The sequence below is a fragment of the Protopterus annectens genome, chromosome 7.part0 (genome assembly GCF_019279795.1).
Source record: "Protopterus annectens isolate FY-2018-M chromosome 7.part0, PAN1.0, whole genome shotgun sequence".
NCBI lineage: Eukaryota > Metazoa > Chordata > Ceratodontiformes > Protopteridae > Protopterus > Protopterus annectens.
This window is the reverse complement of record NC_056739.1, coordinates 327,866,912-327,894,161: the sequence shown is the minus strand read 5'-3', so window position 1 is coordinate 327,894,161 and position 27,250 is coordinate 327,866,912. Positions and strand designations below refer to the sequence as shown.

Here is a 27,250-nt window from a genome sequence, read left to right as displayed (position 1 = left end):
AGCTGACAGGTTCAGCGCAAACTTCTCCCCCCCATCCCCACCAAAAGGGCAAATATCTATCCCAGCAGAGTGCTGCCCCCCTGACATCTCAGATACTCAGGTAAGAGCTTCCCTCTCCAAAGCAAAAAACACAGCATCAATGGGACCAGACGGTGTCCCGGGCTGTGTCCTACATGAACTCCAAGAAGAGCTAAACCCAAACATAAAACTACTGTTCAATCTCAGCCTTACTACAGGATATGTACCCAAAGAGTGGCGTACAGCAACAGTGGTCCCTCTCCACAAAGGTGGCGCCTCAACGGATCCTGGAAACTATCCTAACAAGCCTGACTAGCTTGGTCTGCAAAGCTATGGAAAGGATCATCATGGACCTCATAAATAAAGATATTGGGGACCTACAGACACTGGATCCTACCCAGTTTGGCTTTGTTAAGGGCAGATCCTGCCTCTTAAAGCTGGTTGATTTCTTTGAAACAGTCACTAAGGCCATTGACGAGGGGAAGGTGGTCCACACAGCCTACCTGGACCTCGCAAAAGCCTTCGATACACTACCCCACTCGGGCATTATAGATAAGCTCACCAGCTTAAATATAAACCCCTATGTCACTAGATGGGTTGCAAACTGGCTCAAGGACAGAACCCACATGGTTAGAATTGCTGGAGCCATGTCAGACTCCAAACCAGTTACAAGTGGCATCCCACAAGGCTCAGTCCTGGGACCTCTCTTGTTCGGTATATATTTCTCGGAGGTACAGGCCAACACGGAAGGACTGTGGCTGACCAAGTTTGCAGATGACTGCAAATTGGGCGCCATAATCGACACTCCAGCCGACACAAGCGTCCTCCAAAAGGGCCTCATAGAAACAGGCAACTGGTGCCAGAGTCATGGCCTCAAGCTAAACGCCAAAAAGTGTATAGTCATCCCCTTTGGCAAAAACAAAGTGCCCACAAATTACCACATAGGTGGTAATCCATTAAGTACAGAAGAAGTAATTAGGGACCTGGGGACCCAAGTTGATAGCAATCTCTCATTTGACAACCACGTGGCCGAAGTGGTTAGAAAAACATTTTATATAGCCCACCTAATCATGAAGGGATTCACATCTAGATCAGGGGAGGTCATCGTGCCTCTTTACTCATCCCTCATCAGGCCCATAATTGAGTACAATGCCCCTTTGGGATGTACCTTACCAGACACCTGCAGCAACTGGAAAGACCCCAAAAGTACCTCACCAAGAGGATCAAAGGGCTCAAACAGATGCCATATGCTGCCCGGTTAAAGAAACTCCAGCTCTACTCAGTGGCATACCGCCTGCTCAGAGGCAATCTGTGCCTGACGTATAAAGCCATGTCCAACCCGGAATTAATGGACATGCTGCACCTCAGAAAATCCAAATCCCATCGAGCTACGCGCTCGAGAGACATGAACTTCAGCACTGAAATAAATAGGACATGCTGGAGGGACAGATTCATAACACAGAGGCTCCCTTCACTCTGGAATAAAATCCCAGTCCAGGTTAGGCAGAGTCCCTCATTGACTCTCTTCAAGAGGAATCTTGATGAGTGGATGGGAGATCATAGGTTTACCCTGGGCATCACTTCTGTGTCACTGTTAGACAGAGGCACAGTATACTAACCTCGAAAAAGGGCATAGCAAAATTAATTTAAAATGGGTGGCGAAAGCCAAACACACTCTGGCTAGGCTTATAAATGCCCTAGGGCAGATAGCCTAGTATGAACCTATGAACCTATGAAGGTGCGTTTTGTATGACTACATTATCCGCCATGCTGCCAGGTTTAAAGTCCTGAGTTGGCTGTGCAGGATCTGATTGTTGCGCTGGGACAGTAGAAGAGGTGTTTGAGGTAAGGTCCAAGCTGGGCATTGAGACAAGTTCTTTAGTATTGGATACCAGTACTGGCGGGGCCAGTCTGGGGCAATTAGTATCATCTTTGGCTTCTCCTGTATGACCTTTAGGAGTCCCTTGGGGAGGAGAGGCAGTGGGGGAAAGGCATATACTGATAGGGCACCCACTTTCCATTCTTGTCTGTGATAAGTCCTTGTGCAGAATCTTTTTAGTTGGTAGTTGTGAGGGGAGGCAAATAGATCTATGTCCGGGCATACCCATTTCCTTGTTATCATGCTGAAGACTTGTGGATTCAGCTGCCACTCATGGGGTTCCATGAGGTGTCTGCTTAGTTCATCTGCCAGAGTATTTTTCCTTCCTGGCAGGAATTGTGCCTGCAGATGTACTTGGTAAGTCAATGCTGTGTCCCACAAAGTCATGGCTAGTCTGCAAAGGGGTTTCAAATGTGTGCCCCCTTGCTTGTTTATATGCCACATGACCGTGGTGTTGTCTGTCTTTATCAGTAGTTGTCCTGGATGAAGTAGGTCCTTGAAGGCTGTCAGGGCATTTTGAACAGCTAGCATCTCTTTTTGATTGATATGTAGATGCATTTGGTTTGAGGCCCATGTGCCCTGAATGCATTATCCTGCCACATGGGCCTCCCAGGCATAATCTGATGCATCCGTTAGTGTCTGCCTGGCTGGAGGTAATGTGAATGGCTGTCCCTTGTTTTGGTGACAAGCCTTTGCCCACCATTGAAAGTCCTGTTGCAGGCAGGGAATGAGAGTAATCATAGTTTCCAGGCTGTGGCAATGTTGAGTCCAAACACTTTTTAGGTACCATTGCAGTTTCCTCATATGCAGTCTTGCATATGGAATTAGCAGGATGCAGGATGCCATGAAGCCCAAAGCCTGCAGAATTTTTCTTGCAGATAACTGGGCCTTTGTTGCCATCATTTTGAAATAGGTAGTCAGTTGCCTTTGTTTGTCTGGCATGAGATAAGTCATCTGGGCAGTTGTATTTAAGCTTGCACCCAGGAATATTATCTCTTGAGAGGGTACTAGTTTTGATTTCTTTTCGTTGACTGTATACCCTAGACATTTTAGAAGTTTTTTCACAAACCCCAGATGCTGTAGAAGAATGTCCTTGTTCTCTGCTTGAATTAAACAGTTGTCCAAGTAAGGATATATTTGTACTCCTCTTTGTCTGCAAAATGCAATTACTGGTGCCAGGCACTTTGTAAAGACCCTGGGTGAAGTAGATAAGACAAAGAGCAGTGCAGAGAATTGGTAACGTATTGAGCCAGCCTTGAATCTGAGGTATCTTCTGCATATTTGTCTGATAGGGACATGCAGGTATGCCTCTTTTATGTCCAAAGTTACAAGCCAAGCGTTCTTGCCCAGCATGGGCAGAAACTGCTGCAAAGTCAACATCCTGAATTTTGGTATATCCAGGAATGTGTTCAGAATAGATAGGTCCAGTATTGGCCTCCAGGCCTTGTCCTTTCTGGGTACCAAGAACAGTCTTGAGTAAAATCCTTGTCCCTGCTCTTGCTCTGGTACTTGTTGAATGGCCCCCATGTCCATGAGGGATGAGACTTGTTTTTGTGCCTCTGCCCATTGATTTTTGGGCAGATCTGGCCAGCTGTTTGCCTTTGGCAGGGTATGCAAATGGAACTTGTAGCCTTGTGACACGACATTTAGAACCCACTTGTCTTGGGTTATATGATGTGCCAATTTTGAGAAAAGTGCTAATTTTCCCCCTAAGGGTGCTGCCAGGAGATGAGTGCTTGATGCAGGCAGGGGGAAGTCATTGGGACTGTTTCCTGTATGGTTGAGATTTGTCTTCTCCAACTTTGGAGGTAGAGACACCCCATTGCTTTGACCTGTATGAACCTTGAGCCTGGGATCTGCCTCTAGGGTGTCTGGGTCTGCCCCGTTGAGGTCTGTCTTGACACAGGAAAGGACCAATTCTTTGTTGGCCAGTGTCTACTAAACCTATGTGTTTGTACTTGTAAAAAATCTTTGGCAGTTTGCATAGATTTAGCTTTGTCCTCCACTTTCTTTAACACCTCTTCTGGCTTAACACCAAATAAAGTATCCTGCTGTAAGGGTGCATCTAATAATTTTTCTTTGACATGATCAGGCAGATTTTGTTCCTTTAACCAAGCATGCCTCCTAATTACAGAACCCGTAACTGCGGCCCTGCAGGAGGCCTCCAAAGAATCAAAACCACATTACAAAGTATGCTTTCCAACTTGTTCAGCTGCATGCAATAAATCCTGCATTTCCTTGTTTTCTGCACATTCAGAATTTAACATTTTCTGTTTAAGCAATGCCATGACATGTTGCTGATATTGAGCATATGAAACTGACAGTTTAAGGCCCTTATAGCCAAGGTAGTAGAAGTGTATACCTTTTTTACCCATCTGTCCAGTGCCCTAGAATCCCTGTCAGAGGGGGTAGGGTTTTTGCAGCGGAAGCCTTAACTTCCTTGGGACCCTGTGAAATAGTTTCTGGGTCTGCAGTAGGGTTTTTAAAAAGGAATTTATGAGAGTCAGAAACCCTGTAATATCTGTCAGGCTTAACAGCAGCTGGAGGTAAGGAGTCAGGGGTAAGACTAGACTCAGAAAAAACATCATCTACAATGTCCAACACAGGTGGAATGGCTAGTGGCCTGTGTTGAGTTACTAAAAGAAAATCCCTGAACCTCTTTTTAGATTCTGAAAAATCTTGGCTCTCCCAGTGGAAATGCTCCTTCATGGTATGCAAGGTTTCCCCAAAAGAATAGTCCTCTGGGGGAGAAGCTGAAGGAATAGATTCTTCAGCATCAGAATCCTCATAGGGGGGGAAGAGAATATTCCTGATCAGTAGAGGAATCAGAAGAAATGGAAACCTGATCAGAAGATTCATAGTCAGACTCTGGACTAGGCCTCTTATCAGGAGGGGGATGGGAACCCCTGATCAAGGTAATTAAGTCTTCAGCCATTTTGAGCATCTGTTTTTTGGGCATAGAGGCCTGTCAAGGTGGCTCTTGAGTTTGTTTCTTTGCTTTGGAAGATGCTGTAGTCTTTGCCTTTGAAGCTGAAGTTGGTTTAATGTAAAGATGTTTAGGTTTGACTACACCCTCAGAAGCCGGTGCCTACTCAGTGGCTCCGGACCCATCTGAAGGAATAGTGTCCGAGGCTCTAATACCTTGAGTATCCAGCAGCATGGGCGACTCCATGTGTGAGCCAGTAGCATGCTGCGACTCTAAAGTAGCGGGCATCAGGGGCTGCAAAAGTGCCTCACTGAGAACCAGCGAACCGGCGACTGGCTTGGGAGAAGCTTGGTTGTTGGTTTTGGGCCTCGGTTGTCTATCTCTCTCTCTTTTTCTTTGCGTTTTTTATGAACTCTGGTAGTCGGATGGCTATCCGACGACATTTTTGGATAATTGAATAGGCAGCCAAAGTAGTTTAAAGCAAAATCATACCGACGCTTAATAGTGCGTTGGTTAAATCTAGCACAAAACTGACAACCAGGCACGTTGTGATCAGGGCCTATGCAAGGAATACAGTAAGAATGAAAATCCTTATGAGGTATTTGCTTACCACAAAAAATACAATTATTAACTTTTTCTGACATCGGTCTGGAGCAAGAAAAAAGTTTCCCCAACGGGGTACTTAGCTTTATTGAAGACTTCAGATCGGAAACTTGAACACGAAAATCTCAGGAATAGGCCGACCAGCACTTGCGAACTGCTTCTGCTTCGGGCACCATGCGGCAAGAAAGACTTAAGAAAATGGCATCGGCTCCTTCTTTTATACCCCTGATGACCTGACGTCAGGGAAGGGGTGACAGCAGCTGACGCAGGACCCAAGACTTTGGAATTCAGGCCGGCTGAGGGCAACCTGCCAGCAGGATTACCCAAATGTAATGACTGCAACAGTGAAACACGAAGAACATCTAATATGACAGCTTATTAACTTAAGCATGCTTTCGTCTAGCTTTTCTTTTTTTCACAGTGTAATGCTTACATTTCTTAAAGAAAGAGAGAGAGAAAAGAAATGGAAAAAAGAGCATCTGTATACTTTAGTAACATGATCACTTATAATAACTAAATATTTTACTATAAAATATGCAACTTATATTGTGAAAAGTTTTGCAGAAATACTGTTAAGAACAGAAACGGTTTATTTAGTTACCTTTTTCTTTTTTCCCTCCCCTCAAAATCTTTCCAAACATTAATGACATGAAGTGAGGCAAATGTTTTTCAGTTCTCTACAAGTTTAACAGTCAACAAAAGTCCACTCTTTCCACTTATTCTTATACAGTCATACTTCACAAATGCAATTGATGCTTTGCAGTTTCACATTTTTTCACTAATTTCCATGTTGCTGGTCTTCCTGTTCATTCTCCATCTTCCAACTCTAGATTCAGGTTCAATTCCAAAGTATTCCCAATTCTTCTTGTCAACATCTGTGCTTTTCTCGGTCCCTCAAGCATTTTCCTTTGGAATACTGGAAAAGATTTCACGGGTAAAGTCTCTCTGTATGCTTTATTGTCAGAAAAATGAGAAGCAGAGTCCCCTTCTGCTTGATGGCTCACTTTGTTGGACAAACATTTGCATTTTCTTTTTAGCCTGTTTGGCATTAAAAAAATGACTTTGATCCTCTAGGAAACATTCTGAAGACAGCTGGATACAGCAGCTTGAATCTCACACCTGCCTCTCAACATTCCCTGATTACTGGAACAAATATTACGTCTCCTCTGTCTAGTGTACAGTGAATAATCACTCTCAACAAACACATGTGTTCAACTTTTAATACTTTGCCCTTCTGCCACAGTTTTGTCAGGATCAACTTTTTCTGCTGGTAGGTTTACATCTTTAGTAGCAAATGTCTTGGTTGCTTTTTCATGGCCTGATTTGCAGCATACAAAAGTACAGTGGTGCACACTTACCATAAATGTAGATGTTAAGAGTGTATTCACTGTTGCAGTCATCACACTTGGGTTATCTGCCTGCAGGTAGCACTCAGTTGGCCCAAATACCAGAGACTTGGTATTTCTGCATTAGATGCTGTCACTCCAGGACTGACGTCAGGTCATCAGAGGTATAAAAACAGGCACCCAACGCCATTACATCAGTTTTTCTTGCCCCAAATGTCAGGAGGCCTCCAAATAGGGAGCTAAGTTATGGTGGGGAAAACACCACCAGTAACAAGTAAATAATACCAAAACCACTGAAAGGGTGAGTAATAACCTAGGGAGGAGAGAGAGAGAAACCAGGGGGCTGGAGGGAGGGAAACCAGGAATGCAACAGTGAATACACTCCAACATCTACATTTATTGTAAGTGTACACAACTGTACTATGTTCTTCATGTTACACTGTTGCAGTCATCACACCTGGGTGGATTCCCAAAGCTGAAGAAGGGTGGAGGCAGTCAAGAAGAGTTAGGGCTGGCTAGTATGCCTTGTAGGACTGCAGTTGAAAAACCTGCCCTGGATTTGGAAAAGATAGGCAGGTGGTAATGCTTGGTGAAGGTGTGTACAGAACTCCAGGTAGCAACTTCCAGGATGTCCCTGGTAGGGACTCCCCTGAGAAATGCTGTAGAGGTAGATGTTGCCCTAGTGGAATGTGTTCTGACCCCCTGAGGGGGTTGCTTTCCCATGGTGCTTGTAGCAGAAATGAATGCAGTATGCTATCCATTTGGAAACTCCTTGTTTTGAAATGGCCCTGCCCTCTACCCCTGGTGCAAAGCTGACTAGTAACTGGTCAGATTTTCTGAAGGGCTTAGTCCTATCAAGGTAGAATCTGAGCTGTCTGTGCATGTCCAAGGAGAGCAGGATCCTTTCCCCTTTATTCTGAGGAATAGAGAAGAAAGTTGGCAAATGGATGGATTGGTTAAGAGCCACACTGGACACCACTTTAGACATAAAAGAAGGGTTAGTCCTGAGGGAAACCCTGTCAGCATGAAAAATAATGAAGGGTTCCACAGCCATAAGTGCTTGTAGCTCAGACACACTTCTAGCTGAAGTGATGGCCATAAGCAAGGCTGTTTTCCAAGAGAGGAATTTTTACTCTGCTGACGCTACAGGTTCAAAGGGGGGAAGCGTGAGCTTTTCCAGCATAAAGTTAAGGTCCCAGGCAGGGGTGGGTGCTCTACTTGGCAGCCTTAAGTTGTTTGCCCCTCTCAGGAGCTTTTTGATAAGAGGGTGTGAGAAGAGAGGTGTCTCAGTGTTGTTATGAGCTGAAATGGCTGAGGCATGTATCTTAATAGAGGAGAAGGATAGACCTTTGTGGAGTAGATCTGCCAAGTAATCCAGGATTAGAGGCAGGGAGGGCAGAGTTGTGTCCTTTCCTTTAGACTGAATCCAGGAGCAGTACCTTTTCCACTTATCAACATAGGATTTTCTTGTACTGGGTCTTCTGGCTTCAAGAATGACGTCCAGCACCTGTTTACTTAGGACTGCTGGGGGAGAATTCAAGGAATAAGCCAGGCTGCAAGATTTAGGGTTTGTAGATGCGAATGCAAAATCTGTCCCTCCTGCTTGGAAAGCAGGGTTGGGTTCTGGTGTAGGTGCCAGGGTGGCAGCGGTGACAGGCTGCGTAGGAGTGAGTACCAGTGCTGGCATGGCCAGTCCAGGGCAATCAGAATTGTTATTGGTCTGTCCTGTCTGATCTCGAGTAATAGTCTTGATAGAAGAGGGAGAGGGGGAAAGGCATAGAATGAGAGTTACCCAATGAAAGGATGGGGCATCCACTTTCGAGGCCCTGCTGTGAGGGTTCCTGGTGCAAAATTTGCTGAGGTGGTGGTTGTAGGAGGAGGCAAAGAGATCCACTTCTGGGGTCCCCCATTTCCAAATCAGAAGGTTGAAGGTGCTGGGATCTAATTGCCACTCGTGTGGGTCTAGGAGATTTCTGCTTGTCGTCTGCCAGTGAGTTTTGTTTGCCTGGCAGGAACTGAGCTTGCAGATGAACTTGCATGTCCAAGGCTGTGTTCCACAGGGCCATGGATAACCTGCAGAGTGGGTAAGAGTGAGTTCCCTCCTGCTTGTTGTTGTACCACATTAACTGTGGTGGTGTCTGTTTTTATTAGAAGTTGTCCTGAAAGGAGTACGGATCTGGAAACTCTCAGGGCATTCTGCATAGCTACCATCTCTTTTTGGTTGATTTGTAGATGAATTTAGCTTGGGCTCCAGTGGCCTTGAATGCATTTGCTGTCCATGTGTGCTCCCCAGGCATAGTCTGATGCATCTGTGGTTAGGGTCTGGGTGGCGTGGGATTGAATAAAGGGTAGTCCCTTGTTGTGGTTGCATGCTTCTGCCCACCAAAGGAACTCTGTCCTTAGACAGGGTATGATAGGAATGACTGTTTCCAGGTCCTGAGAATGTTGGCACCAAAGGCTTTTTAAGTACCATTGAAGTTTCCTCATATGCAGTCTTGCATGTGAAATTAGTAGTATGCATGAGGCCATGAACCCTAGGGCCTGCAGTATTTTTCTTGCAGATAGCTGGGTTTTGGTGCCCATTTGTCTGAAGGAGGCTGTCAGAAAGACTTGTTTTTCTGCAGTGAGGAATGCCATCTGGGATGTTGTATCCAAGCTTGCTCCCAGGAATACAGTCTTTTGACTGGGTACCAGTTTTGATTTCTTTTCGTTGATGGTGTACCCAAAAGAAGTGAGAAGGTTTTTCACAAATGTCAGGTGCTGCAACAGCAATTCCTGAATGTCCACCTGAATCAGGCAGTCGTCCAAGTACGGGTAAATTTGGAAATTTCTCTGCCTGCAGTATGCAATGGCTGGGGCCAGGCATATTGTGAATACTCTGGGCGCAGTGGATAAACCAAAGGGAAGTGCAGAGAACTGATAATGCATAGATCTGGCCCTGAAACATAGATACTTCCTGCATGACTCCCTTATGGGGATGTGCAGATAGGCTTCTTTTAAGTCTAGGGTGACTAACCAAGCATCCTTGGTTAGCATAGGTAGAAGCTGCTGCAGGGTAAGCATTTTGAATTTTGGTACCACCAGGAAGGTGTTGAGAATTGACAGATCCAGGATTGGGCGCCAAGAGCCCTCTTTTCTGGGTACCAGGAAGAGTCTAGAATAGTATCCTTGACCTATCGGTTCTACTGGAACTGGCTGAATAGCTCTTATGGAGAGCAGGGAAAGAACTTGGCTTTGAGCCTCTGCCCACTGGTTTGGAGGAAGGTCTGGGAACCCTCTTGGGGTTGGCAGTGAGTGGACGTAGAATTTGCACCCCTGGGATACAATGTTGAGGACCCATTGATCTTGTGTGATGGACATCCTTTTTTTGCATGAAGGGCAAGTTTTCCTCCAAGGGGCACAAGCAATTGGGCAGGGATGGGGAGTGGAACAGAAAAGTCATTGAGTTTTTTCTGTAAGGAGGTGGCTTAACACTCCCTGCTTTGGGGGTGGGGGCACTCCATTGCTTAGATCTCTGCATACCCTGAGACTGTAGTCTGGGTAGTCTGTTTCCCCTGGATCTGGCTTGAGATGGCCTGCAGGGGGCTGGAAAGGACCAGTGTTTGGAAGGGCAATGCCTATTGAATTTAGGGGGCTGCACTTGTAAGAATTCTTTAACAGTCTGCATAGACTTAGCTTTTTCTTCCATCTTTTTAAGAACCTCTTCTGCTTTGGTGCCAAACAAACTGTCCTTGCTCAAAGGAGCATCTAGTAACTTTGATTTGACATGGTCTGTCAAGGTCTGCTCTTTGTGCCAAGCATGTCTCCTCAGTATAGAACCAGAGACTGCTGCCCAGCAAGATGCTTCTAGGGCATGAAAGCCACACTGCAAAGTATACTTGCTGACTTGGCTTGCAGAGTGCATAAGCTCTTGCAATTCTTTATTTTCTGCACAGTCTGTAAAAGTTACCACTTTTTGTTTAATACATTCCATAATATGTTGCTGGTACTTCAGTATGTGAAACTGACTTTTCATTGCCCTAATAGCAAGAGTTGCAGAGGTATATACCTTCTTACCCAATCTGTCCAAAGCTCTGGAATCCCGGTCTGAAGGGGTGGGATTCTTGGCTGTAGTTGCTTTGATACCTTTAGGCCCCTGGGAAATGATCTCTGGGTCAGCAGTAGGATTCTTGAAAAGAAATTTGTGAGTGTCAGGTACTCTGTAGTACCTATCTGGTTTCCTAGGGGCAGGAGGTAAAGTATCAGGAGTAAGACTTGACTCCATAAAAAACATCAACCACTTCCAGGACAGGGGGTATTGCTAAAGGCCTGTCCTGTGGCAAATCTAGGAATTCCCAGAGTCTCTTTTTGGACTGAGGATAATCTTGTCATTCCCAGTGGAAATGTTCTGTTAAAGTATGCAAGGTTTCAACAAAAGAAAAATCCTCTGGAGGGGAGGCAGAGGGAATGGATTCCTCTGCATCTGAATCCTCATAAGCAGATAAGGGTATGTCTTCATAATCAGATACCTCAGTCATCGGACTCCTGGTCTGTTGAAGCTGCAGGGGACTGGTCTCTTTTCCTCTTAACAGGGGAAAGCTGACTTCCCCTAATCAGTGTAATAAGGTCTTCTGCCATTCTAAGCATTTGTCGTTGTGGCATGGGAACAGGTGCATGCGCTTTGGTCGTCGGTTTTCTAGGCGTAGCACGTACTCTAGTCCTAAGAAACTCTGTAGTTTTAGTTAAAAAAGTCGTCTGTTTGAGTCGAACATCGGTAGAGTGAAGAACTGCCCAGAAGCCGGTGCCTGCACAGCGGTTCCAGACCCATCCAAGGTAGAGACATCTGCAGGTTCCATAGTCGAAGAGTCTTGCGGCATACTGGACTCCGAATGGGTCTCAGTAGAGGCCTGTGAATCCATTGAAGCGGGCATCAGGGGCTGTGAAAGTGCCTCACAGAGTACTGGCGAACTGGCAACTAGCTTAAAGGAAGTGTTGTCGGCAGCTTTGGACCTATGCAGTCTGTCTGTCTTTATCTTTACATTTTTTCAGAATGTTGGTAGTCGGATGGCTTACCGAAGCCATTTCAGAATATGGAGAACGAGAGCCCGATGACAAATGGTTCGGGCATTGAACAAGGCACAAAACTGACAGCGAAGTATGTCGTGGTCTGGGCCTAAACAGGTGACACAGTAAGAATGAAAATCTCTGTGAGGTATTTGCTTTCCACAGGCAAGACAATTGTTAACTTTTTCTGACATTGGTTAGAGCAAGGAAAAAGGATCCCCAACGGGGTACTTAGCTTTAGAAGACTTCAGGATTATTCAATTCAAAAATGAAAATTCAGGTAGAGGCCGACCCACACTTGTGAACTGCTTCTGCTTCAGGCTCCTCTGCAAAAAAGACTGTTGTAATGACATCGGCTGCCTGTTTTTATACCCCTGACAACCTGACGTCAGTCCTGGAACAACAGCATCTGACACAGAAATACCAAGTCTCTGGTATTTGGGCCAACTGATGGCTACCTGCAGCCAGATAAACCCAAGTGTGATGACTGCAACAGTGAAACACAAAGATCAGTGTGCCCTTTCAATTAACAGTTCTTGCTGTGGAATACCAGTCCAGTTGCTTATTTGTGACCTTCATAAAAATGAATAGTCTGTTCCTTCCAGTTACTCTGGTACAGCAGGAATTCTCAGATTTTCCCTATATGCTCTAATTGTCCCATTTTATGAAACATCTCTCCTTGAGCAATCTTGCACTCAACCAGCCTTTTCTTCATTTCAGCCTGTGATTTTTGCAGCTTTATCAGCTCACTTGAATATCTGTTTAAAGCTTCTTCCATTTTTTTCAGCCTTTTGTTACTTAAGTTGATATAGGCATTCAGTGTTTCATTTATTTTAATCAGCTCTATGCACATCTGACTTATTTTCCCCTAGATTATTGGAAGCCATGTCTTGCACCAAAGCTGGAGCTTAAACTGCTTTTTGCTGAACATCTGTAGTTTTTTTCCTAGTCAGTGTTTTCTCTTCACCTTTTCTACCCGATTTTCTTTAAGGCACTCTTAGTTTCTTCTTTTTTGGCATCCAGGCAATGTACTTACTATCCTAACCAAATTTTTGTCACGCTGACAATACCACTAGCTGATGTTTCTCAGGTTTTTTCACACTGGGAGAGCTGAAGTTAAGCTATAGATCAGTGTGCAGCCATCGTGGACATCTACCCTCACCGCTTCTTGGCATAAGGAGGAGCATAATCTGTCTCCCCTTGTTTTTTGATGTACCACACCACAGTCAAGTTTCTGTAGTGTACAATTACAGCACCCTAGGGGTGGGTCTGAAAGGCCTCCAACACTTTGATACCCTCCCCTCACTTCCAGAATACTGATGTGCATATGGGCTTCTCTGTTTGCCCGTGTTCTCTAGACAGTCTATACCATCAAGTGACCCCCCCCCCCCAAGGCTCAAGACAGATGCGCATATGGTGACCATAACAGCTGAGAATGGAAGAAAATAATGTCTTCACAGCAGACTCTATGGTTAAAACTATCACTGCAAATGCTCACAACAAGAGCTGGAAATTCACATTCTTTGAAACACTTGGTCTCAAAGCTGTGACCACCGTACTCAATGCCAATGGGAGAACTTTCATGCAATATCTGGTGAAGAGCACCATGTACATGGTTGCTACCATTAATCCAAGGATGCATAATACTGACATTGATGCAGATGAATCTTGATGCAAAACAGTTTGGCAGTCTCTTGTACTGGTGATAAACTGTTGATCATGAGACTTATTAGTCTAGTGCCCAGGTGCCAACCAACAAATGTCAGCGACTGAGATGGTTCCAGCTATAACTTCTGAAGGGTCACAGATATTCTTAGAGATGGATTTAACTGAAGGACCACTCCCTTGTCTTGGTGACCATCTCCATGATCAAGACCATGATTCCCACTAACAATGTATAAGCCACTGCTGCTGCCATACACTTGGTAAACATCCTAGGGACTGCAGTGAGGCCAAAGGTGAAGGATCTGCGCTATTATCAACTAGCTCAAACTCAAAAATGGCAGAATTTCCTGGAAATCTTTATTTTTATGTGTAAAGAAAATTGTGTTGAGAGATCCAAAGTACAGGTCTAGTCTCCTTTCTGCAGACATAGAAGGATGGAAAGCACCATAACTATCAAAAATGTTTTTCTGAACACATGGAGACTGAGATCAAATATGGGTCTGCAGTTCTCTGTCATCCTTGGTACCAAGAAGAATCTACTTTTTTGAAAGAAGTTAGTGACCTCCTAAACTGACGTCTTATTTTGTTGGGGTAGAACATCTGGTAGACAAAGATAGTAGTAGTGGAGTTTTGAAAAGGGAATCAAACAAACCTGTGGAAATGCAAATAAATTAACCCCCCACTCCACTCCCTCCAGACAAGATCAGGTGGTTTTGTCAGTCAGTGCTTCAGGATTTCTGCTTTCTGTTCCTGGAGGTAGAACCACATCATCCCTACTTTTCCAGATTATTAGACTCTAGGGTAGCAGCTGTTATGGGAACTGACCATGTCTATAGAGAAGTATACCTCCACAGATTGCCCGTACTGGGTCTACTTGAATTTTCTAAACAGAGTATTCTTTGCTCCCTTTTGGTTCCTGAACAAAGGGCCTTTAAGAGGCAGAGAATTTAACCCTTAAAGTAATGAGCAATGTCTCTTCCTGTCCACTCTGTTGCAACCTGTCTTACCTTCAGTCCATGCAAGTTGGAAACATTGTAGGGGAGCACTGGCAAAGGCCACTCTGAAATGTTCCAAAACTTCAGCAAGCCCTTGCCAGGCCAGACACCTCCTGATAAGGCCCGACTCCACTGCTTTGCTCCTCAATCTACAGGACTGTGTAATAACCTAAATCAATCATTCTCAGTAGCCACCTCTGATTCTACCTGCTTTTTGTAGGTCTCTAAGTGGCAGCTTTCTTAGGATTTTGAGCATCTTTTCTGTTAGATGCATCAGATAATTAATAGCCCTTACTGAAAAGGTACTTTATGCATAGACACACTTCAGGCAGTCCATTACCCTAAACTCCTTATTAAGGAAATGAACCACCTGGACATTTGAGTCTCTCTATTGCTACCAGCTGATACAATAGATTCCACATGGGCTCCTTTGCTCCAATGTGGATTATCTTTGGAAGGCCTAAGAATATTTTTCCTCACTACTGGTTCTACAATGTCTGGCTTTTTCTAGGACTGCTAAAATTCTAGGTCCACCATTCTGTCAAGTGGGTGAGACTGCCCAGATTGTCAAGTGGGTGGCTCTTGAAGAATCTCTTACCAAACAAAGGCAAGGTTGGTGAGCCAGAATCCCATATACTGCATCATCTCTAGCATTTCCCCAAACTTAGGGTCATCCAGTGGGGACTAGGGGAAACTCCCCTTCATCAAGATCAGTGTCTGGGGTACAGGACTCTGAGAAAGCCCTCAAACTTGCTTTCATAAATGTCCTCTTCCTTGAAACACTTGGAGTGAGACTGTCCAAGCATTTTAGACAGGATTCCTCCCGAGATTTTCTGAGTCTGAAGGAGCCCTCCAATACTTGGTGCTGCTGAGAGAAAAATTAATAGCTGAAAGTGCTATGTCGACTGTTGTGCAAGTGTGGGGTCACAATGTTAGTGCCTTTTTCCAAAGCTGAAAACTTCAAAGGCTTACTGACAGCAACTCTTCTGACTTGGTGGTTGGTGCCAAAATTGTCAAGGGTTGAGGGTGCTCAGGGCCATAACCTGATTTAGCACCAAAGCCACCACACCAAAGGCCATCAACACCAGGCTCTGGACCAACATTCATGAGAGAGGCCTCAGCACAGTGGAACTGAGAACTGCCTTGAGGGGGTCAGAAGCTCTCTCAGTCTCAAAGCATCAGCACTGATAACCTCACACTTATTGACTCATCAACTCCTAGATTGTCTGGTTTGGACATGAGAGGAAGGTACCAACATATGAGTTTAGTTGGTAAAATAAATAAAGGGACATGTGTACCAAGGTCCCTACTTTAACTTTATTTTTCTTTTTTTGCCTTTACTTTTCAGGTTTTTACCATCCATAGGAGCTTTGCCCTTCTAAAGAACTTTTAGTATTAATTTGTTTCTTTAATCTAACAAGGCCCTCAAACTAAAGTTCTTGCAGTTACTACTATCTGCTGTAATAATGTTCCAGCCCCAGACAAACCACACACAAATTATGTGGGTCCTGAAGAGGAATTTCATGTGCACAGTTTATATTTAGAAAAACGAGAGAATTTTATCCCTGTCCACTTCAAAATACTGTAAATTTTAAATAGTACAGTTAACCAGAAAAAAAAACAGTTAATGTCTTTGTAAAACCAGGCAAAACAGTTGCCAAATTGAAATAAAAGTTTCTTATCGATCAACTCAACCAATAACCAAATCTGCCAATAACAATGTTACAACACTGAAAAAAATAGCTGAAGTACTATACATATTAGTAACAATCACATTATATTTTACAAGAGAATTATGCTATAGCTCACTTTAAGTAAAGGGAGGAAAGGAAATGTAATGTAAATGAAACTATGGAAGAAGTAGCCAAGGCACAAATGGGAAGTTACAAAGATTATTTAATCAGAAATTTTAAGAAATAAGAGTACAGACATTTAAAAATCAGTATATTGACAGCAGTAATTAAGACATGGCAAATAATGCATTGCAAACCCATCTTTAGTAATCTGCAATGCAAACAAGACAGAAACATGAGAGGTAAGAAACAGGGCATCTAGTTCATGACTTATAAAGTTTCCTGAATATTTTTGCATGCTGTCTGGGTAGTTTACCTAGAGATGATCAAAATCTTTCTTGTTTGGCAAGGATTTTAATGACACCTTGGTTAACCAGAGACAGACTGTCATGCAAAATATCAGAAAGAACATGGACAAGGAAAGAGCAGATGTACCATCACTAATTCATTATATGGAAATTAAAAAGAGCTGCAGTCCTACAAATGCTCCCAGAAAGTGGACGAAGATAAATATTCCCTAGTCCAGAACAGTTCCTCCCTTTACTCACAGTTCTTCCCGAGGGGTTCAGGTGAATGAGTCTTTGGAGGAGACAGTGTTCAAGACAACTTATTTCTCTAGGGGAATACAAACTAGAGACACTTACTGTAATGTTTTCTGCAGTTAGAGGGGGATCAGTCAAGAACACAAGAATGGCAATCGGAGTGTCTGTCAACAGACAGACAACTGATAGGTGGTCACTGCAGTCAGTGAACAGAAAATTGCTTCTACAAAACCTCCATCAAAACAATGCAATAAAAAGCATCAATTGGCTTGGATGATAGCCTTCCACTAATGAAATAAGGGTCTTGTAAAAGGCAGGCTGTACTGTCTTTACAAGTGACTATTACTACAAATGTCCAGGAAAGCATGTGAAGGAGACTCTGCTTTCACTATTTTACTTAAGCAAATTCAGACAAAGAAATGTAAAGCATGCACTAGCTAGGGTGTCTACCATTGCTCCCGTGGCTTACAGATCTTTTAAAAGCTGAAGTGATACATGGATCAGTGTAGGGTCCACTAAATTCAGAACAATCCAAGAGGGAAATGTACAAGAGAGTGAATGAATGACATCACCTTCCTTTTAAATTATAAGAGAAGGGACATATTATGAAAAATCTGGTTAAGAATAAAGATTTAAAAAACAATAAGCAACTACATGAACAAACAGTGAGCATAACTAATGCATTCCCTCCTCCAAAGCAAACCCGTAATTTAAAGATCAAATATAAACATAATATCACTAAACAAGGTCTCAGAAGTTAGTTGCCTAAAGGGAAACATTTTCAATCGAATGGAATGCAGTGAGCAAGGCTGCCAGAGAAGACCAAAGAATTATTAGGGCAACAACTCCTGAAGAGAAGCAGACTAGACCACATCCTTGATCCACTGCGTGGAGCACCCTCTGGCATTCATAACCCAAGTGCAAGAAACTATGTCACTAAATACTAAAATTAGAAATGGAATCAGCAAAGGAAAAGGACATCCAACTCAACTAATGGACCACAACATACCAAAATCTGCACTTCTGTCCAGAGAAACAGGGTCAGGTTATGACCCAAATTCAGATAAAGATGCCAAAACCTGATCCAGTTCTGACACAGAGAGGCTAATGTATAGGATTTACATTTACTGAGATGTGATTCAGTGCTAGAACCTGGCTTGAAAGGCCTTGGTTTCAGGAAAGTGAGTGTTAGGGACCCAAAAAGTAGTAGTCAGCTATGTGGTGCCAAGGGATGCACTTAGCAGACCACCTACTGACTGCAAAAATGGGATACATCAGTAAAACACAACTCACAGACAAGAGGGCTTGGAGACCAGCCTGTGGGCCCAAAGGATCCAGACTGAGCCCAAGACAGCTCCTGTCCTCCCAACCACTGACGCCAAACAGGACAGGAGGCAGTTGAAGGGAAGACCTATCCTAGGTCTGTCACTAAACCTAGAAGTCAATCTCCAACTTGAGTGGAGACAGCAAGCTGCACCTTTCTCCAAAGGCCTCAAGCAACCCTGCAAGTAGGATACAAGCACACTAATAGGAGGGACAGTACAATAGCAAAGTAAGCCAAACAGGACAGGAGGCAGTTGAAGGGAAGACCTATCCTAGGTCTGTCACTAAACCTAGAAGTCAATCTCCAACTTGAGGGCTGAATGTGGAGACAGCAAGCTGCACCTCTCTCCAAAGGCCTCAAGCAACCCTGCAAGTAGGATACAAGCACACTAATAGGAGGGACAGTACAATAGCAAAGTAAGCCTGATGTACTTGGACTACTTCAGGAATCAATTACCCAAGCTCAGGTAAAACTAGCAGTGTGCAGTGGAAAGAACAACCGGCATGAGGAGCAAAAGTTCCCTTCCTAGCAATGGCAGTAGCCCAGATGGATCCTGGAGCCAGGTGTGGCCATCTTATTGGATTTCCCCCTAATAACAGGAGGAATAACCACATGAGAATTCACCTCCTCACAACTCAGGAATCCTAAGTAATGTAACCCATAACCCACACCTCATGCAAGGGATGCCAAGGGGATGTCATCACACCAGACTTTGGCCCTTAAGGTTGACATCTGAAAAGGTTCTGAGGACAGAGGTCACAACGGCATCCTTACAACAATGGATAAGTACAATACAAATGCATAGCAATCACCACAAAGTCCCCAATCCCTCTAAAGCAAAATCCATTATACAGTCTCATGGAGAGGGAGGGTATCAAGGCTCCTCAAAGAATGAGAAGTCCTAACCAAAATGATCGGATCAAAGGATCATCTTGGTCCACAAGGAGGAGAGCCCCTCCTTCCCCCAGGAAAAGGAGCATCCTCCATTACACACTGGGTGGTTGAGTCAATGTCTACTCCAGCACTCCACTTTGACACAGACAGCAAAGGAGAGAAAGGAAAGAAACAAGCATACGGAAGTAGCAACTGAGCAACATAAACCCATGTATGTTAATCTTTAACAAGGGGGGCTTTCAGGGTGGTGTAAACTAGAACAGATGAACAGATGCCTTCTTCACTAATGGAAACAGGGCAGCTAAAAGCAAGATGGGGGCATCCAGCCTGTACTGATAGTAGACTTGAGATGGAACAGTGGAATACATAAGTAGAGAATGTCTGGCCCAGTGCTTAGGGTGCCTGTGAAGCTCCTCCCCTTTTTTAAGAGAAAGGCTGCAGACTGCATGGTCAGCTCTCAAAAGGAGGTGTCCTATCATACCAAAGAAAGTGCTAAGCAATGACTGAAGATTGTGTTCCTCCCAAAACTTCCTGGTGAAGGAGCATAAAGCAGATGGCTGCCCAGTTTACCCTCCGAGGAGAAAAATCTCAACCACAAAATCCACCTTACACACACAACAGTCTCACACTCTTGCTTAATGCATTCACTACAGATGCAGGACAGCATATTTAAAGTTAGGGCTACACCAGAATAGCACTGTATTAAACCAAGGGGAGAGCCTCTCTGACTTCAGACATGAGTGCCTTCAGTGCAGCTATGTATCACCATCAGCAGGAAGCAACAGAACTTCGATAGATGAGATGTACACATGTGGGCCTGACTCCCCAAAACAGCAAAGGAATATATTTTCTTCCCTCATCTGTCCTCAACTTAAGGCCACCATATTTGCCAGACGGAATGAGAAGTGGTTTATGATGACACTGAAGGGTTGCCAAGACAGTACAGAAATCAGCCTTGGGGTGTTTTGACAAGGTATCACTCCAGTCTGCCACACAAGGCACCAGGATGCACTTTGCAGCAGCAGCAGCAGTGAGGGTGGCTCTAGACGTCTCTCATAATAACAGAGGTTAGCTTCATGGCAGGGATGACAACTCAAGCATGGTGATGATGCATCCACTAATCCACGGCTATAGACGAGCAAGATATCATCCATCACACGGCCTTCCTAAAAAGAGGTATTGCTCTACAAAAAGCTGAAACTACTCAACCTCCAACGCTTCATCCGTTTCAGTGATGAAGGCTTTCCCAACAAACCCCTTGGAGGGCACAGCAAGGTGGGAACAGTGAGCTTCTCAACTGTTCAAAACTCAGGAATACATAACTCAAGAGTGCATGGCTGGAGCAAATGGAGTTAGGCTGAATAGAGTCAGCAGGTACGACAAAAAATAGTGGCAGTACTCAAAGTTCATAAAGTCCTACACCTAAAACACTTCCACCAAGAGTTAGACTGCCCCTTCTCTCATACATGAAGCCAACAGCCCCTTCTAAGGGCAACTAATTCAGCTGGGCTGGGTGTAGCCCTCAGAGGCAAAGACTTGGCCCCAAGTATCCCAAATCTACATCTGGATGACCTTAATTAAAGAGGGCAAAAACAACACACAGTCAATCAAAGGGGGGTGCAAAAGCAGCCTAGAATAAACCTTTCAATGCAGCAGCTGGATATGTACCTCTCCCAGGCCTTCAATCCTGCAATGAAATGGAAGGCCAGAATGACATTAAACCTCCTATATTAAGGGGCAATCCCTGAACCTGAGAGGCCCTTGAATCAGCAGATAAAACAGACCTATATGTAAGAGCACCCATTCTCAGACAATCCTCCAAGTGAAGTCTCAAGGCACAGAAACTCCAGTTAACTCAGGAGACATGAGACTAGCCAACCCACCATTTCTATCAGTAACCTGCTTTCACCATGCTTCTCAAATTCAGAATTCAGCACTAAAAGATAAAACAAAGATCAAGTTAATTCAGGAATATTTTATTAGTTATTGAAAGAAGAGAGACCAAAATTGAGCAAGTGCCAACAAAATTTCTCAGAAGTGAGGGTATAAGTGTGCTTAAATATTTAAAATATGACATCATGCATGCATTATCATGGATGCAAGTTCAACCAGACACATGGGAATATTGGGAAAATAAAGATATTGAGTGCCACCTGATGGAGAGGATAAACAGACTCATGTTGCTAGATCAATATCATTGAGTGTCGACTGGTCAAAAAAGAAAAAAAAAATGCCTGAAATAACTTTTGGCAAACCTCTGGAAAATAATGTTTGTAGGGGGCATGCCTCCCTACACCCTCCCATGTAACATCCCCTACACCCCCCAAACTTATGCATACCTACTCTAAGGCTGCACTGTATTGAAGAAAAAAAGAACTCCACTGTCAGTGAAAGTTTTTGTCCAAATTTCTCTTCCCAGTCTTCTTCATTTGCACAAAAAGGTGTCAATTGATACATGCCTTGATAAACATAAGCACATAACTCTTCATGTATGGTCCTAAATATCATTTTAAGAAATTCCAACACTTGGCAATGTGAACAAACAACTAGACAGGGAAAGTTAATAATGGGATGAGGCCAAAAGGTTTGGTTAGAGACTGCCTACCCTTCCAGGAAGTCCTAAGTGAAAGACTTGCTCTGGAAGAGGATCTAGTCGAATCTAGACCAGATGGTGTTAAAAAAAGAGATTATTACTTGGACGTAAAAAAACATTGCATGACAACTACACAAATCAATCAGGGGAGGTTAGAAAAGATTGGGAAGAGAGATTGGTATAGCAATTTACAACAGAACAATGCAAGGATATGCACATGGCTCACACGTATGCAAGAAAGTCCAGAAGTTCTTACTGGGAGCGTTTGTATAAGTATTTTTATATCTCAAGCAGACCTCAAAGAATTTTTCCTCGTGTAGATTAGTAAACACCGGAAGTGTGATCAGGAAGAAAGCAGGAACTGGGAACATTTTTTTTGAGCATGTAATGAGTTGGCAGATTAAGAATTCCCTACTGTACTCTGTCCGAAATATTGGGGGTGCTAATGGCTGTAACTAAGGAAATGATTCTTTTGCACAGGGACACACAATCTGAATTGCCTAAACATAGTAACAGCCTTACTAGGTTTAATTCTATTGGCTGCCAAAAAGCAATTACCTAGAAAACAATATTAAAAATCTAAACCAACTATAATTGAAGTGCTGAATATTGTAAAGGAGACAAAAGAACTGAAGCTGGAATCTTTATAAAAAGGAAGGACCACATTAAACAGAAATAAATGAAGTTATGGGAACAATTCACGCAGAATAATGTTCAATAGGTGGAGAGAGGTTTAAGGGTTGGCACGACAATTGTTAAAGAAAACAGATACATATACTGCATGAAAACAATGAAACATATCACTATTTTTTCTTTTTCTATTAATGTATGTATACTTATGTCTCTGTTACAACTGCCATTTAATAAAAATGTTAAAGAAATTATCTGATAGAGCTTCTTCCCCATTATTTGTTCAGTAGTCTAACAGCACACTCCCGAAAACATGTCTATATTTTCCAGTCTTTATCTGTCCCTAGGTTTGTTCCTTTCTCAATCTCTTCTTCCAAAGACCATCATTTACCTGCAGGTTTTATATATAAAGACATAATATTCTCCCTCAATGTGCAAAGATGCTCATTCCAGCTTAGTAATACTGGTATATGCAATAACATTTACATGTTACTGCTATGCTAGAGATTAGTCTATTTTGGGAATTTTCAACTAAACCTTCATGTGACTAATTTACTAACCTGCATTTCCTTGAATAATGTCTGATGACCATCTTCTTTATCTTTCTATCAAGTTTCAAGGCAAAGATAAAGATAAAGAAGACAGATATTAGACACCCATCATAACGGATGCCAGCAACAACCTGCTCACCAGTCCACAGGACATCAAAGGCAGATGGAAGGGAGCACTTTCAGCAGCTTCTGAATGAAGAAAACCCCTCAGAAGCTGCACTGCCCCAGACACAGCCTATGATGAAAGAGGAAGAGCAGCCAACCATTGAAGAACAGCACTAAGGAAAATGAAGTTACGGAAAGCAGCAGGCTCTGACGAAGTCACGGCAGATATGATCAAGATGTTGGGCGAGTTAGGGGGAGAAATAGCTTCCGAGGGTACTCAAATCAGTATGGACTGAAAGGCTTATCTCAAATGACTGGAGAATAAGCACATGAGTGCCAGTGTACAAGAACAAAAGACACGTTCATAATTGTGGTCAGTATAGTGTTATCAAATGCCTGTTACACTGCATGAAAGTGTTGAATAGGGTGACTGATAAATGTAGACTAACAAAGTAAAATGGGAGATGAACAGATGGGATTCAGATCAGGATGCTGCACAACTAACCTGATGTTTGCAGTCAGACAGGTAATTGACAAGAAGCTAGAGATGAGGAGAGACTCCAACTCGGCATGCCTAGACATGGAGAAAGTATACAAGGTCCCATGAAAGCGGACTTGGGCAGACCTAAGATGGTTTGAAGTCCCGAAAACACCGAAATGTAGAATTAGTGCAAGTTATGTACAAAGGCCTAATGGCAGACACATGAAGAGAGAGTGTTTGGACTCAGAGGGTTCCCAGTGGGAGTAGATGCACATTAGGGTTCAGCTCTGAGACTACATTAGCAAACAAGCTGGAAGTGACAGATCAACAAAGATTCTGTATGTAGATGAAGAGGCATTCCAAGCAGACCTTGAACAAGAACTTTGACAAATGACAGGGAAATTGTATGTAAAACTGAAGGAACAGGAGTTGAAATTAAGTACAGACAAAACAACTGTCATGGCAGCAAATTGGGAAAATCAGAAGCAGCAGGAAACTGAGACAGAATGGAAAATAGTTGAATGAGTTAACAGTTTCAAGTATCTAGTAGGGGTGCTTGATGAGAAAGGAAGTCTGAATAAGGAGGTCGATGCTAGGATCTGAGAGGATGTAGCCAACTGGCACAGAGGGTCAGGGGTAGAGTGTGACAGAACAATGCTACAGAAGCTGAAAAGTAAGGTGCATAAAACAGTGGTGCAACCAGTACTACTGTATGCTACAGAAACCTTAGCAGTGAAGGCAGAGCAGAAGAGGAAGCTAGAGGTGATGAAGATGAATTGCATGAGACAGGTGGTAGGATGCACACTGTGGGACATGTCCCAAACAGAAACCAAAGAAGCTCCGATAGCAGAGGGAAGATTATGGTGGTTTAGGCACATGTGCAGAAAAGAAGAAGACAGTCTGGTGAAGATTTGTGAGAGACAGGAAGAAACAAGAGGAAGCTAAAACATCCAGCAGAGAGATGGAGAGACTGCATGAGAGAAGACCTGCAACAGTCCAGCATGACCACTGAAGAAGGCAGGACCAGTGGCATTGATGAGAGAAAGATGGCAACATTTGACACAACACCCCTATCGCATGTAGAAAATGGAGCTGCTGATAAGTTGTTGAATAATAATATTAACATGTCTAAAACCTATTTTATTTATTTAACATTTGTTACCCAGGAAAGTCCGACTTGGAACAAAGAACATTTTCAGCGCAGGCCTGGGGAGAAACGCTCCAAGACGCATGTCCTTTTTAATGTGGGAGGAAACTGGAGCACCCAGAGAAACCCACACGAATGCAGGGAGGACATGCAGACTCCACACAGAAGGAACCCCAGCCAAGAATCAAGCCAGAGAACCTCTTGCTGTGAGGCAACAACGCTACCGCTGCACCACTGCGCCGTCCGAATTGCTTAACTATGTATGTCTGAACCAGCTGTTAATTCAGAAACACTTTATGAATCTGCATCTCTTTGGTGAAGAACATTACAAAAAAATTTATTTTTTTAACTGTTTAACATTATGCATTTCTGAGCCTGTAGCTCATTCTCATCTCCTTCCTCCAAATATTTTGTAGCCAATATTTCATAGCAGACATATACATCATTGTTTATAATCACACATTCTCTCTCACATTATGCAATTTTATGTAATACTGTGAAAAATGACTTATTTGGCAAGCCAAAGGATATAATGATAAAAAGGCAACTTGGGCCACTGGTCTATCCCAGAAAACAAATTTAAACAAACAAATAAAGGTGTAATAAATCATTAACTGTTTACTACTACTTAAATATCAGGCTGTGGTAAAGTGGATTATAATTCAAGGAAGCAATGTCAGTTATTTACTAAGCAATCTCAAACACATTGAGATAGTAAGACATCAAAGAAGCAAGAACAAGAGAAGAAATGACAAGTTGTTCTTACATTTTTCCTCTCTGGAGGACAGAATTAGCATAACCACAAAACCATTACTGAATATTATTGTAAACTGGTACTATGACAGACTTCACATCATAGTCTTTGTTTATATCCTAATTCGTTCTCACAAGCACACAGTCCCTCATAAAAATATCTTACCTCATCAGAATCATCGTGGTACATGGGCTTTGATGAGCTAAAGGCACTGCTCTCTAGCTTCTCCTCTGTGTCTACTCCACTGGCTTCAACATTTTGTTGCAGGACTGAGTATCGATGGACTAGAAACCTATGGTACATTTAAAACCAAATTAGGCATGCAAAAAGCCTTCTTCATATAATATGTTTTATACAAATACAGCTATGATTTTTCTCTGGAAGACATCATGCATGGGGGCTACATAAGATATTACTCCTTGATTTTATTTATTTATTTATTTTTTTTACATTTCTTTTGTTAAAGCACGCAAACTTTTCAACCCACCAATGCATAGCACAATACTAAACTGGGATTCTGACATAGATAATGCTGCCTAGCAAAGCACATGCTGAAGACAGTCATGGCTACACCATTAGCCAAGTGCCAGTCTATACCTACCAAAAAAAGAAGTTATGTATGCACCATAACATTCCATCTGAGTAGTTGTACTTCATTTGTCTTCAACCTGTGGGAATACGGATCCATGTCGAATCCGAACGGCAAAGATTACTAGCATCAGCACCGAGCTCCAGACTTCTCCCCTTACCCATAATCCACCTCCCTTGCCTTCCATCCCCAGATCGAGTTTGCTGAACTTACACTTGTAACCTGACCTGATAACATACTTGTGACCTATACTTACAGCCCGTAGGCTGAACATGCGCCAAAGGTCTGGGGGAAGGAGAGAGGGATGGTTGAAGACAAATGAAGTACAACTACTCAGATGGAACGTTACGGTGAGTACATAACTTCTTTATCTGAAGTAGTTTACTTCATTTGATCTTCAACCTGTGGGACAGAGTCCCCAGCTACTAAACTCCTGGGTGGCCCTCACGGAAGGATATTCCTGAGCACCGTGGAGCCAAAGGATGCTCTCCTAGATGTCAAATCCAATTTATAATGGGAGATAAACATATGAGATGAGGACCAAGTAGCTGCCAAGCAAATGTCATCTAAAGATACTCTAGACCAGAAAGCTGCAGATGTAGCCATGGACCAGGTGGAATGAGCTTTAACCTGACCTGGAAGAGATGTGCCTTTGTCCTTGAAGACCTGTAGGATGCATGAAGAAATCCATCTAGCTATCGTGACCTTGGAAATAGGTTTGCCCAAAAAGGGTCTATAGAACGAAACAAACAATTGATCAGATTTACGAACATTTTTTGTCCTGTGTAAATAAAATTACAACTGTCTGTGAACATCCAACATGAGTAGTTTATATTCCATTTTGTTATTAAAATTGGGAAAGAACACAGGTAAATTTATAGTCTGATTGATATTGACTGGTGATGCCACCTTAGGAAGGAAGGATGGATTGGTGCAAAGGGAAACTATCTTTATAAAAAATCATGTACGGAAATTTAATGGACAAGGCCTGCAACTCCGAGACCCTCCTAGCAGAGGTAATAGTGACCAGAAAAGCTGCTTTCCATGATAGAAATTTTAGATCAACAGTAGTGGCAGGCTCGAAAGGCAGAGTGACCAGAGCTTGAAGAACCATAGTAAGGTCCCACGGGGGGGACAGGATCTTTAACCGGGGGGCATGGCAAAAAAGTGCCTTTAATAAAGGCTTTACAAGTCTAGAAGATGCCAAGGATATAGAATTCTCGCACACATGAAAATGAGAAATGGCAGCTAACTAAACTTTGACAGTAGAAGAACTAGCTCCGTGCTGGAAAATATCAGCTAAGAAATCAAGGATAGCGGAAATAGGAGCCATAAAAGTATCCAAACTCCTCTGAGAGGCCCAAAAGGAAAA

At 43.2% G+C, this 27,250-nt stretch overlaps 1 protein-coding gene across 2 annotated transcripts in view; it reads right to left on the bottom strand.

The window, feature by feature from the left end:
• The window catches only part of SORT1 (sortilin 1), a 941,002-nt gene that overhangs the window by 53,194 nt on the left and 860,558 nt on the right, over positions 1–27,250 (bottom strand). For both annotated transcript variants that reach the window (XM_044076883.1, XM_044076884.1), the window contains one exon: positions 25,455–25,581. In XM_044076883.1, coding sequence (XP_043932818.1) covers positions 25,455–25,581 — 127 coding nt within the window. The remainder of the gene's footprint in view (positions 1–25,454; positions 25,582–27,250) is intronic.